The 12917-nt window shown below is 49.6% G+C and overlaps 1 protein-coding gene across 12 annotated transcripts in view; it reads left to right on the top strand.

Annotated features, from left to right (window-relative positions):
• The window catches only part of PPFIA1 (PTPRF interacting protein alpha 1), a 100528-nt gene that overhangs the window by 48607 nt on the left and 39004 nt on the right, over positions 1 to 12917 (top strand). For 10 of the 12 annotated variants that reach the window (XM_049713026.1, XM_004278052.4, XM_049713027.1 and 7 more), the window contains exons 5-13: positions 125 to 199; positions 554 to 655; positions 878 to 1099; positions 3369 to 3515; positions 4932 to 5066; positions 6400 to 6483; positions 8552 to 8683; positions 9858 to 9920; positions 10994 to 11073. In XM_049713026.1, the coding sequence (XP_049568983.1) occupies positions 125 to 199; positions 554 to 655; positions 878 to 1099; positions 3369 to 3515; positions 4932 to 5066; positions 6400 to 6483; positions 8552 to 8683; positions 9858 to 9920; positions 10994 to 11073 (1040 nt within the window). Of the gene's footprint in view, positions 1 to 124; positions 200 to 553; positions 656 to 877; positions 1100 to 3368; positions 3516 to 4931; positions 5067 to 5947; positions 6023 to 6399; positions 6484 to 8551; positions 8684 to 9857; positions 9921 to 10993; positions 11074 to 12917 lie in introns of all 12 variants that reach the window. The other 2 variants (XM_033402495.2, XM_049713031.1) reach the window with 2 other exon arrangements.

Here is a 12917-nt window from a genome sequence, read left to right as displayed (position 1 = left end):
ATTAAAGGTATTCTATTATGTTATATTACACTAATAGTCTACTAGGATAGCTATGCAATAAGAATTGAATTAACATATCTACACATATACACACACACACTAACTGAATCCCTTTTGTTTTCAGGTGAGAGAACGGTTACGAGTAGCACTTGAAAGGTGTAGTTTGTTAGAAGAAGAATTAGGTGCCACACATAAAGAGGTAAGCTTGATAAATCGTCATACAGTTTCAACTGAGGGTTCCTAATTCTTAATCCCTTCATTTTAAAAAAGTACGAAGACTGTAGTAGTAGATATCAGATGTTACTTATCTTTCTGATTGAGGACCAGCCCATATGGGTCATTTTAATGATTAGTAAACTAGACTTTTATTTCGGAGTTGCAGAATCTCTTAAGTACCCATGTCTCCAGTAGAAGGTAAATTCTGACTTTAATGACCTGGTTATATTCAGGATGGATAACATCACCATGTGTTTTCTTTTCAGTTGTGTTTTTCCAAATGGAGTTTTGCTGTCTTTACTTATTTCTTTACTCTCATTCAATTGTTTGCTTTTAGCTAATGATTCTTAAAGAACAGAATAACCAGAAAAAGACACTAACGGACGGGGTGCTTGACATAAACCACGAGCAAGAGAACACGCCGAGCGCGAACGGAAAGGCAAGTCCCTGGTCCCCTCTGTGTGGTTCTCGTCCCCCCCGTCCAGTCTGTGCACGCGTGTTGGGAACCTGTCGCCAACGCACCACTTCGGCCCGAGCGGCCGTGAAAGTTGTGTGAACCCACAGCGTGCAGAAGGCAGCTTTGACCTTACCGACTTCCCAGAAGTGCTTTATTTCCTCCCTCAGCAAACAAGGCTGTTTAAGGGTTCTTTCCCCCCATTAGAGATCTTCTGATGGTTCTCTAAGCCACGAGGAAGACCTGGCTAAAGTGATTGAGCTCCAGGAAGTCATAGACAAGCAGTCAAGGGAGCAGAGCCAGATGAAGGAGCGCCTGGCCGCCCTGTCCAGTCACGTGACAGAGCTGGAGGAAGATCTGGACACGGCCAGGAAAGACCTCATCAAATCTGAGGAAGTGAACACAAAGTTGCAACGGGATGTCCGTGAAGTGAGTGACAGTCGCCATGTCAGTGTTGTCATGGGGTTGAACGTGTGGACTGTTTTGGTTTGATTGTCACTTATTCTCCCAGTTACTTCAACCTTGGGGTGACTGTATGAGTAAGAGCAAAACAGAACAGAGCCCTGAGACTTTGACTGGCGGCTTCCCCGTTTCTGTGTCAAGGTCTTTAAAGGTAGGGGAGGCCTGGTCCAGCTGGTCCGTTGGCAGCGGCACGGACACGAAGCCGGCCCTTCCTGCTGTGCTGCTGTGGCTGTACTGCCCTGGGTGTGGACTCCTCGTTCCTATAAGTCCTAGGCTGTCGAATGTATTCCTGATCATGCTCAGATTTCCTTTTGATACACTTCGAGCGAGCGTGGTGGCCTCTGCGGCGGTAGTTCTCTCGGAGAGACGCGAGCATGGGCTGTGGGCTCTGCCAGGGCGGCACTGTCGGCTGTGTTTCTAGTTTTCTGATGTTCCGCGCCTTGAGGGGAATGTACGATATTGATGGTGGTGGTCAGACAGAGTGGCATTTGTTCACACTTGGGTCATCAGGCTCATGCTGTAAAAATACGTAGAAATGTGTGCATCTCTGGCAGACGTTTCTGCGTGTGGCATGATTTATGAGAAACTAGCCCGCTGTCACTAAAAACAAATGAGCTCTGGGTGCCTTCCCTGGCACCTCCTCCTGTTAGCGTAACCTCTCCTTTGTAAACAGACAGCTCCTACCCCCTCCCCCACACCTTGTGAGACCACCGCAGAGAGAACCCCTTTCACGTGTATGTAGAACAGGTGTACATTCTGTTTAGTAGCTTGGTGTGAGTAATTTTATGTAAGAATTCAAAACAGATCTTTGCATGTATCTATATAACCTATCTACATTATTCTTTGGCAACAGGAGGAGGTGAGGTGGCAGAGTTCAATATGCAGAGAATTTTGAAAACGAAAATTTTAAGACTTGCCACTTTTAATATTAAGACTTTGCTAATATTGGTTACTTAGTGAACAGGGAGGGACCTGAAGCGGATTTTTAGCTGGGGACGGGAATTGCAGTAGCAGAAAGTTCAGGTCCTAGTTTCAGCGTTTGATACTGTGTAATATAATTTTGCTTTAGAAGAATTAGGCTTTAGAAGGCTGCTTCCAGTTGTATGAAACTTCTTCTGTTTGTTTTCAATTTTATTTATTTTTGGCTGCGTTGGGTCTTCGTTGCTGCACGCGAGCTTTCTCTAGTTGCGGCAAGCGGGGGCTACTCCTGTTGCGATGCGTGGGCTTCTCATTGCAGTGGCTTCTCTTGTTGCGGAGCACGGCTCTAGGCGCGCGGGCTTCAGTAGTTGTGGCGCATGGGCTCAGTAGTTGTGGTTCGCAGGCTCCGTAGTTGTGGAGCACGGGCTCAGTAGTTGTGGCTCGCAGGCTCTAGAGCGCAGGCTCGGTAGTTGTGGCGCATGGGCTTAGTTGCTCCACGGCACGTGGGATCTTCCCGGACCAGGGATCAAACCCACGTCCCCTGCACTGGCAGGCATATTCCTAACCACTAGGCCACCAGGGAAGTCCCCAGTTGTATTAAACTTTGAGTTCTGTTTCCATTTGTTAATATTATTACTTTAATTCTGTGGTAATTGGATGAGATTTCATCCAACTTTTACCCAAGAAAATGAGACACATATCTCACTGTTGTATCTCCACCTGTATCGTGAGGCAAACAGAGGTCCTGTCTTCATGGCAGATACCTTCCCCCTCCTAGAATTCTTGCAATAACAGGATATTTTACTATACTTTTTCTCTTTTTTTTTGGTAGTATTATGTAGAAAAGGATAAACTTGGTAAACTGAATGGCCAGACATAGCATTAAGACAGATGAGTGCTGGGATTTCCCTGGTGGGCCAGTGGGTAAGACTCCGTGCTCCCAATGCAAGGGTCCAGGGTTCGATCCCTGGTCGGGGAAGTAGTTCCCACACGCCACAACTAAGAATTCACATGCCGCAACAAAGATCCTGCGTTTCGCAACTTAAACCCAGTGCAGTCAAAATAAATAAATATTTAAAAAATAAATAAAAAAGACAGATGAGTGCTAATTACTTGGGGAATATTTATGATCTTTGAGGTAGGTGCGTTTTCATTCACATCGGAGAAAACTGGCATGTCTGTCAATTTAATTTTGAGGACAGTAATTTTATATTTGATTTGAAACTTACGATTGAGCCCAGTTTGTTCTCTCTCTGAGTACACCCATCTGTTATGTATTGGTTACTTCCCTTCTCTCCCTCTGAAATGCCCGACATAGGCCATGGCCCAGAAGGAAGACATGGAAGAGAGAGTCACTACTCTCGAGAAACGCTACCTCGCAGCACAGCGTGAAGCCACCTCTGTGCACGACCTCAACGATAAACTGGAAAATGAAATTGCAAATAAGGAGTCTATGCATCGACAGGTAGTGGTTTTTATCGAATTTTGTCTGGCTTTTATTAATTACTTACTAATGAAGGGGGGAAGACCTTTTCCTGTGACTTCCATGTTGGAAATCAAGTCCCAGGGTAAAGTTTTTATGATCTTAGAGTATTATGTTCAGAAGTGTGGTGTACATTGTAGATCAACTGTACTAGAATAAGATAAATTTAAAAAAAATTGTGGGTGACTGCAATTTACAGGTTTTCATTTTTTAGGATTTGGTTCAGCCATTTTGTGGAGCTGCACTCCTGACTCTTGTTGCCTGTTAGCATTTTTACCAAAAGAGCAGAGAGTGGCAAAGAACTTCAAGGCAGCTGGCTGCCTGTTGGTAACTGGGGTCAGTGTGGTAAATGGCAGATTGAGAGACGCAGTCTGAGTAGTAAGGTCTGTGCCTCCTGTGGTTCGGTTCGCCTCACTTGCTCCTGTTTCCGTGTGGTCTCAGATAACCAAGAGTTAACTAGGGAAACCAAACCTGGCTTCTGGAAAACAAAGTGAGTTTGTTTGGTGTGTTATAAAGTGTATCATTGGCCCCAAAATAAAAATAAAATACTAGAAAGCCATTAAAACTTACGGTGTGGAATGCTAATTAAGAGCATTAAAATGTTCAAAATAATGACTTTAACAGGCAGATCAGAAAATACTACGTACCATGCGCTGTTATTTTCTGAGGGTTTTGAAGCATAACCTGTTGTTTGTATATGTGCGTAGAGATATATGCACACAGAAAACAAGAGAGCTGCACAGAAACAAGCGTTAGCCTCTCAGGAGCTGAGCTTACAGATGATTTAACATGTTCCCTTTTCTAAAGAAAGAAAAATCTGTCTAAATTTTCTACATTGAAAATTTTTCAGAGTAAGAGGATTTTCTAAAAGAATGACCCTACGTTTACAAAGCTAAAACTTGACCAGTGTTCCCTTAGGCCCACTCTTAGCAGGTCTGGATTTCAAAGGAGATGAACGCTGTATTTTGGCTTACATGCCCGTGGCAGCCTGTTGTCAGTAAGGTTCCCTTCAAATGATGATTCTGATGATGTTTTAAGAAGGGTTAGTACTGAACCCTTCTTTCCTTAACTTGTCAATAAGAATAAATAAGCTCCTACCGAAAACGGGTTTGCTTTCATGTATAGGAACTTGTGTGTGTGTGTGTGTGTGTGTGTGTGTGTGTGTTTTAAGACTTCTTTGGAGGTATTTAGGAAGAGCAGATACTTTTGGCAAGAGGTGTTTTGCACGTTGAAGTCAAGCCCAAGAAAGTGGGTGTGCGCTCTTCACAGAAAGAAAAACTTCACTGTGAGGCAGCTGGCAAAACAGCTGTGCCCCCCTCGGAACGGACTTATTAGACGATTGAAAACGGAAATGGCTGAACCATTCGCCCGTGTTGACGCTTTGCTCTCATTTTGTAGACTGAGGATAAAAACCGCCAGTTGCAAGAGCGCCTGGAGCTGGCGGAGCAGAAGCTGCAGCAGACCCTGCGGAGAGCGGAGACCCTCCCCGAGGTGGAGGCGGAGCTGGCCCAGCGGGTGGCCGCGCTCTCCAAGGTGCTGCCCTGGGTCTCCTTGTGGGGCAGACGCCGGAGTTGGGTGTTGAGGGTGATTTGTTCACGTGCCTTATCGTTGTGGTCTTGTCAGCGCCCCTAAATCCACCAAGCAGCTCAGACTTGTTTTCAGTGCTGTACTGTCTGAGACTGGAGCAAGTTTGAATGTCAGACATTATCCCTGCTTTCGTGTCATCCCCACATTCTTTTCCCTCCAGTTTTGTCAGATGTGTTCTGTGTGTCCCCAGGGTGCTTCAGCTCAGAGTCACTGCTGCTTGGAGCTACTCAAGTCAGCAGCTCCAAGGTTAGGGCAGAAGCTTTGGGGAAGAGCAGGGTAGTTTTTCTCAGAAGTAGGAAAATCCCATTCTCTGTCGAAGACCGCCAAAGTAACTTCGTAGTAAACAAGTTTTTGAGTCTTTATTCATTCACTGGTTCAACACATCATGGTGGGGCATGTGCCAGGCCCGGTCCCTGCCCTCACAGCCTCCCCGTCCCTGGAGAGCCGGCAGGTGAGAGGGGGTGTCCCAGTGACGCAGCGGCGCTGGGGGCGGCTCGTCCACACGGCGGGGAGGAAGCGCACAACCGGCCACCGGCCCAGTCTTTCAGGCATATGGTCCTGCACTGCCAGTAGGCGCTGGCCAGGCCCAGAGGCCCTGGTGCATCCGTCAGGAGTTCTGTGTTGCCTGCCTGGAGCTTAGTGAGCTGCTGAGGGGGCTGGACAGACCCGGGGTGGGCAGATGGCGTCAGGTGCTCGCAGACCTTCCTTAGAGCAAGTTCATTGCTAACAGCTGTAACAGAAGCGCTCCTTTTCCTTCATGATCTGCATTTAAAGTCTCGGTTTCTTTTCTCCCCTGTCATCTCTCCTGTCCCTGGTTGGCCTTGTAGTCTGACCTTTTGTCTGCTGGAAACTCGGCCACTAAGGAAGCTAAACTGTTCGAACTTACCTCCCAGATTAGGAAGGTAGAACGTGTACATCGCTCTTGACTGTGCTTGCCGCTTCCTGCTTCCTGTGCTGACTCACCCAGAGCAGTCTGAGGCTGGGGCGAAACACAGCCCCCGGGTGTGGGACCTGGGGTGGGGGAGCACAGCTACTCTCACAAGTCGATCGCCAGCGCCCGTCACGCCTCAGTCATCTGCCCGAGAGGGTGAATTGCCTCCCGGGGTCACGCATGGGGCCACGCAGGACGTGCGAGCAGGTGTCAGCGCCTGCCTTCCACTGAGCACGGGGTGCGTAGTCCACGCACAGCACGTCCTGCTTGTTGCTGCTGCAGTCGTACCCCGCGTGTTGTCAGGAAAGGGCAACTGTGAGCTGAACTGACACCATCCTTTGCTGGCAGGCCGAGGAGAGACACGGCAACATCGAGGAGAGGCTGCGCCAGATGGAGGCCCAGTTGGAGGAGAAGCACCAGGAGCTGCAGCGGGTACGTGTCCGGGCAGAGAGGCCGAGCGCCGGGCCGGGCCTGGGGCTGCTCCCCCCCCCACCGCCGTGTGCACTCAGTGTGCGGCCTCATCTGCGCGCTGTCTGCTGATTGGCGCACCCACCACGTGCTTGCCCGCAGGCGGTGTGTAGGGGGGAGGAGGCCGCCTGCCGCTCTGACCAGCCTATTGCGGGAGCTGCTCCAGGTACAGGTGGGACCTTACGGGCCTCCCTCAAACAAGCCTGAGGTGCCAGCCCGGGGTGCCCATGCCACTTAAGGCACAGCGTCCTAGGCGTTGGGTCTGCTTGCCTGGGGTGTGGCACTGGAGTCCCAGATTCCGGTCACGGGCCTGATCGCTGTCCTGAACCCCAAAGTATTGTTCCAGACACAAAGGTAGACGTAGGGATGGCCGTTCCTGAGCAGGAGGAAAACTCCTGTGCTCGGAGATGGGGTAAAAAGGAGCCTCGGGAAAGCGTGGTGGTGGAGGCTCACATCAGCTGAGTCCTGAGGGAGCTTTCCTGGAAGATTTGGTCACACGGCGAGATGGAACCTCCAGGAAATAGAGCGAGTGGTGGCCCCAGGTCCAGGCGTGCGACATCAGTATTGTCACCACCAGAAAGCGGCGTTCCTGGGCCTGGACTGCAGAGCATCAAATGTGAGCTTCCAGGAAGGAAAGCGTCTGCCTCCCATCAAGAGATCTGCATGCCAGGCGCCCCTGCCCCCGACACAGGCATGCGCCCTCCCCTCTTAGGCGGAGAATTGGACTCTGACCGCTTGAGGGGTGCACTTCATTACTTCCAGAACTCGTTGCAATAGGGATGCAGTTTATGACTAAGGCAATTCAAAGCAAACTTTTAAGTGGTTTTGCTTTAAAAATATTTGAGGGACTTCCCTGGTGGCACAGTGGTTAAGAACCCACCTGCTAGTGCAGGGGACGTGGGTTCGAGCCCTGGTCCGGGAAGATCCCACATGCCGCAGAGCAGCTAAGCCCTTGCGCTACAACTACTGAGCCTGCGCTCTAGAGCCCGCGAGCCACAACTACTGAGCCCACGTGCCACAACTACTGAAGCCCGTGCTCCGCAACAAGAGGAGCCACCGCAGTGAGAAGCCCGCGCACCGCAACCGAGAGTAGCCCCCGCTCACCGCGACTAGAGAAAGCCCGCGCGCAGCAACAGACCCAACACAGCCAAAAATAAATAAATACTTTTTTTTTTTTTTAATTTGGATGCTGACAGCCTTATCGTACGGTGAGCTGGGCCTCTTCTAGGTGGTGGTGGTCGCTGTGTTTTGGGCGTGATTCTGAGCGCTTTGTATTTAGTGCTTCCAACAACCTAGGAGAACAGGGAGACCCGCCGAGGGGACCTGCCCTGATGTGTGCTGCCTGTCAGCACTTTCTGTCCCCTCCACTTTTCTTCTGTGTTCATTCAGGGTGTGGGGTGAAAATAAGCTTTTGAAACCATGAAGTTGATGCTAGTTTTATAGAACACAGACTTACCAATTTTATTACATTTCAAAATTACTTGCGGTAATTATTTCTAGTTTTTTAGTATAAATTATCATTACAAAGAATTCAGGTGATGTTAAGAGTATAAAGAAAAACATGTGAAAGTCTGTCTCCACTGTTTTTTTTCCCAAAATGAAATTTTTTACCTTTTGCTTTATAAGTTGAATTCATTTTACCCCCTTAATCCAGATTCAAGCTTCTGTTTACATGCTGGGAAGTTCCCCCTCCAGTGTGTGTGTAAGCTGATCCCCTTTAAAATGTGCTTGTTTTCTGCGTGTAAATCTGCTCCTTGAGTCCATCAGACAGTTAATGGTTGGTGACACTAATGAGGCCCCCTGGGTGCTTTGTGGAACAGAAGCAGTGGGAGGGACCTTTCTCTGCACCTGCAGTCAGCTCTGGTGATCCAGTCGGTTCTGGTGACGGTGCAGAGTCCACCGGAGATGGCAGTGGGAGGGGCAGCCTGGGGAGCCAGGGCATAGGCCAGTCATGTCATCGCTCCTTGGCGCTTTTAAAATAATGACCATACTTGTTCTTGAAGTTTGTAAGTTTTTGTTTTTCTTATTTTAGGCAAGGCAGAGAGAAAAAATGAACGAAGAACACAATAAACGTTTATCAGACACTGTTGACAAGCTGCTTTCAGAATCCAACGAGCGGCTTCAGCTTCATCTTAAAGAGAGAATGGCAGCTCTGGAAGACAAGGTGCGCTCGCACACCGTCCCCGAAGGCCCCTTTGCAAAAGGGGCGCCAGGGGCTACGTCCTCGCCCAGGCTGTGCGTGTGGGAAATTGCCTGTCATTCTTACTCTCCAGAACAAGAGTTAGAGAACTGTTTCCATAGCGGGCCAGCCACGCAGTAAATATCTTAGGCGTTTACCAGTCGTGAGTAATTGAGTAGAAGAAGTTCATGCTGATCAGTTAAGTAGCATGAAAGCAGCCACAGGCAATCCGTAAAGGAATGGACGTGGTTGTGTGCCACTGGCGGGCCGAGTTTATCAGCCCCTGCGCCAGAATTTTCTAGGTCCACCCTCACCCCTTCATTGCTCTTGTATTAGAGGTTTATTTCTGTCTCTTGTGTGTGATGTAATATAAAAGATTTAACCATCTAAAAACAAGCGTTCTCATATTCCAACTCCAGCCTTCTCTCTTTTCATTTGGTTTGGAAAATGTCTAAGCCTGGACTCTTGCTGCTCATCATGGAACTACTGTAGCTGTAACCAGAGTAAAGGAGTAGCCGAGAATCTATGTCAGAGAAGCTCTGATGGGCGACACTTTGGTTCGGGTTTGATAAAAAACCTGTCCCGACTGCACCAGTGCCCTAGAGATGAGGCCCAAGAATCTTCCCTGAGATTGGCACCTGGGCTGATGCTTGTTTGGGAGAGACCAGTGGTTACCACTAATTATGTGGCACGTTTCATTTTACACAAAACCCACGATGAAATGCATTACTAGAGACCACATAGGGCAGTTACCTCACTTCCTCCCTGATCTGCGGGCCGGCCTTAAGGTAGGACTATTTTTGTCTCAGATTTGAATTTTGCATGTGAAACTTGTGCCGGTTTCCCGAGTGACCACTGAACTGCAAAAGCTGAAAGCCGGTATAAACCAGTTTAACTTACCCCATGAACTTGACCTCCTTACATCTAGAAAATCAGTCGGTGAAGAAGGAAATTTTATATGTACAGGTTATGATTAAAAGGTGTCATCTGGCCTCGTGGCTCGCAGTTCGCCCTGGGAGTGTGATCTGCCCATTAGTATGTTCATGTGGCCCATTCCTTCCTGCGGTGCTTCACTGTTTCAGACAGAACTGTAGCCGTCCTATAGTACGTGGAACATTTTTAAGAATTAACACTAAAAGGCTATTTATATCTTTTTCAGAATTCCCTCCTACGAGAAGTTGAAAATGCAAAAAAGCAATTAGAAGAAATGCAACATGATAAGGTGCTTCAATCTCTAGATTGTTTAGAAATCTGTTAAGAGCTGAATTGAGCTGGGTTCACTGTTACTATAATTATTACAGCTGTTCAGCAGAAGTTGAGTTACATTTTCTTTATGGCTAGTCCACTGCTGCAACATATATAGCACTCCGGGATTTGTGTGTTGAAGGCGTTTGCGTTTTACATGGATTTAGAGTCCAGCAGGTGTGTGTGCTTCAGAATTCTGAGTCCTTTCTGGGTTCATCTGAAAGCTGAAACAAAGCAGGAGCCTTTCATCTGGAACAGTGCCGTCCATCAGAAAGATAATAAGAGCCACATGTGTAATCTAACATTTCCTAGTAGCCACATTTAAAACAGTAGAAAGAAACAGGTGAAGTTAATTGTATTGTGTTCTACCCTATGTAATCAGAATGTTATCTTATCGTATAATTGCTCTAAAAACGAATGAGCTGCTTTACGTTCTTCTCTCCACCTGAGTCTTTGAAACCTGCGGTGTGGTTTCTGGTCACAGCACTTGGCGCTTTGGGGTGGCCCGTCCCAGGCGCTCAGTAGCCACATGAGGTGAGTGGCAGCTGTGGCCCACAGCGCAGAGCAGGAAGGCTGTCCGTTGACTCAGAAACTCTGGCAGTCTGCCTTGTCGCTTTGCCCTGTGAGGAAGTGGCGTTGGGAGTAGGGGTGGCACATGAGTGGATGTGTGCTTGGTGTAGACAGCTGAAAGCAATACAGAGGAGCGAGTGCGATGGAGAGTGAATCCTGCGTGTGTGTCCCCCACCCCTGCCCCAAGTACAGCTTGTCTCAGAATTCATTATTGTTAATGGCTTGGCGTTTCTCTTCTGAGAGCTTTTCTACAACCAAGATGTAACTTTTTGTTCACTACAGCTTATAAAGTTAATACTGGTCTGAGCGTTTATGTTTGCTATAGGACTCTTGGAGAACATTTTCTCAGAATTAAAATGTTTGGATTTTATAACTGCTAATGTAACCTGTTACGGTTTTGTTCAGCATTTGAGCACATTTTGATGCAAGTCATTTTATATCCTGGAAGCAACACGTGTTATGCCATTTGCTGTTTTGTAGGATCAGCTCGTACTAACCCTGGAAGCCTTGAGAGCTGAACTGGACCAGACGGGGCTGAGAGGGGCTCCCCTACACCACAGGTAGGACGTTCCCCAGGTCACAGCTCTGCTCAGCACTGTCGTGTGTATACAAGGGCGTGTCATGGCTGCGTGGACAGTATGACTGGGTGGGTATAGCTCGTGGTCGCGCCTCCAGGAGCCTGTAGCTTAGTGGCAGGCTAGAGGGAAGAAAGAGTAGAATATCATTCCTAAGGTTAGAACTCGGTACCTAGGAGAGTGGCAGTCACATTACTGACAAGACTCAAAACCACAGGAGGCGGTTTGGAAGGAGGGTGGTGGCTCGTTAATATTTGGGTGTATTCATTTGAGGGACCTGACAGACTGTGACACTGATGTTTCTTAAGAATCGCAGAAGGTTAGTGACTTGCAGTCATTTTAAAATGTATTGAGACATGACTTGGCGTTGGCTGCCGTGGGAGGAACCACCTGGCTTGTGAGTGAGTTGAGCAAATGACTCAGCATCCTGATTTTTTTCTTACTTGTCATTATAGGGGCGATAATTCTTTTTAAGCTATTTAAATTTTTCTTTGCTTTCTTTGTGGAAAATGATCATCAAGTGAGAGTTAAACTTTAGCAAAAGTTATTGAAGAGCTTAACTGGTGACATTCATCCATCTGTAGGAAAGAGACTCCTGCTTGAATCGTGATTTAGGAGACAGTTCGGAGCCTATACAGATATTGCAGCATTTGCAAACGTAGGGGACCGTCAGGGTCTAGGGTCCTTGCAGAACCTCCTAGAAAAAAAGAGAAATCAAGGAAGATAGAGACAGAGCCAGAAACTTTCCCTGTCTCCAGAACCACCGGGGGGTAGAATTTCAAGGAGAGTGTGTGAGCTTACGGACGGTGGGGGGTGGGGGGGTGGAGGGAGATCGGGACAGCGGCATTGCTGGACTTGCTGGCTAAGGTCCTCTAGGGTGAGGTCAGAGGTGGAGGCAGAGCCCTACTCACGGGGTAGATGAGGTGCGTGTGAGGACGGTGCGGGTACCTGGAGGAGGAGGTGGACACAGCCTGTTACTCTTTTGGGAGTTTGAGTGATGAAGGGGGCGCAGGTGCCAGAAGCGAAGGGCTGGCACAGTTGCGGGGGTTTTCAGTGGAAAAGCCTTGGGCATGGTCACCAGAGCCATGTGTGACAGTGAAAGTCAAGGACGAGGAAGCAGCTCTTGCTCTGATGGCGCAGGGGGGCGGGAGGGGGGCTCCGTGCTCTGATGACGCAGGGGGGCGGCGGGAGGGGGTCTGTGCTCTGACGGCGCAGGGGGGCGGTGGGGGGAGAGGCTCGGTGCTCTGATGGCGCAGGGGGGCGGTGGGGGGAGAGGCTCTGTGCTCTGATGGTGCAGGGGGGCGGGAGGGGGGTTCTGTGCTCTGATGGCGCTGGGGGGTGGCAGGAGGGGGCTCTGTGCTCTGACGGCGCAGGGGGGGCGGCGGGGGGAGAGGCTCTGTGCTCTGATGGTGCAGGGGGGCGGGAGGGGGGCTCTGCTCTGATGGCGCAGGGGGCTGGAATGGGGGGGCTCTGTGCTCTGACGGCGCAGGGGGCGGGAGGGGGACTCTGTGCTCTGATGGCGCAGGGGGGTGGAGTGGGGGAGCTCTGTGCTCTGATGGTGCAGGGGGGCGGGAGGGGGGCTCTGTGCTCTGATGGCGCAGGGGGGCGGCGGGAGGGGGCTCTGTGCTCTGATGACGCAGGGGGCGGGAGGGGGGCTCTGTGCTCTGATGGCGCAGGGGGGTGGAGTGGGGGGGCTCTGTGCTCTGATGGTGCAGGGGGGCGGGAGGGGGGCTCTGTGCTCTGATGGCGCAGAGGGTGGGGGGGGCTCTGTGCTCTGATGGCTCAGGGGGGCAGGGGGGGCTCTGCTCTGATGGCGCAGGGGGGCGGAG

Source organism: Orcinus orca, chromosome 8, assembly GCF_937001465.1.
Source record: "Orcinus orca chromosome 8, mOrcOrc1.1, whole genome shotgun sequence".
Taxonomy (NCBI): domain Eukaryota; kingdom Metazoa; phylum Chordata; class Mammalia; order Artiodactyla; family Delphinidae; genus Orcinus; species Orcinus orca.
Note: the sequence above shows the minus strand (reverse complement) of the source record. Positions and strands in the feature narration are given on the sequence as shown.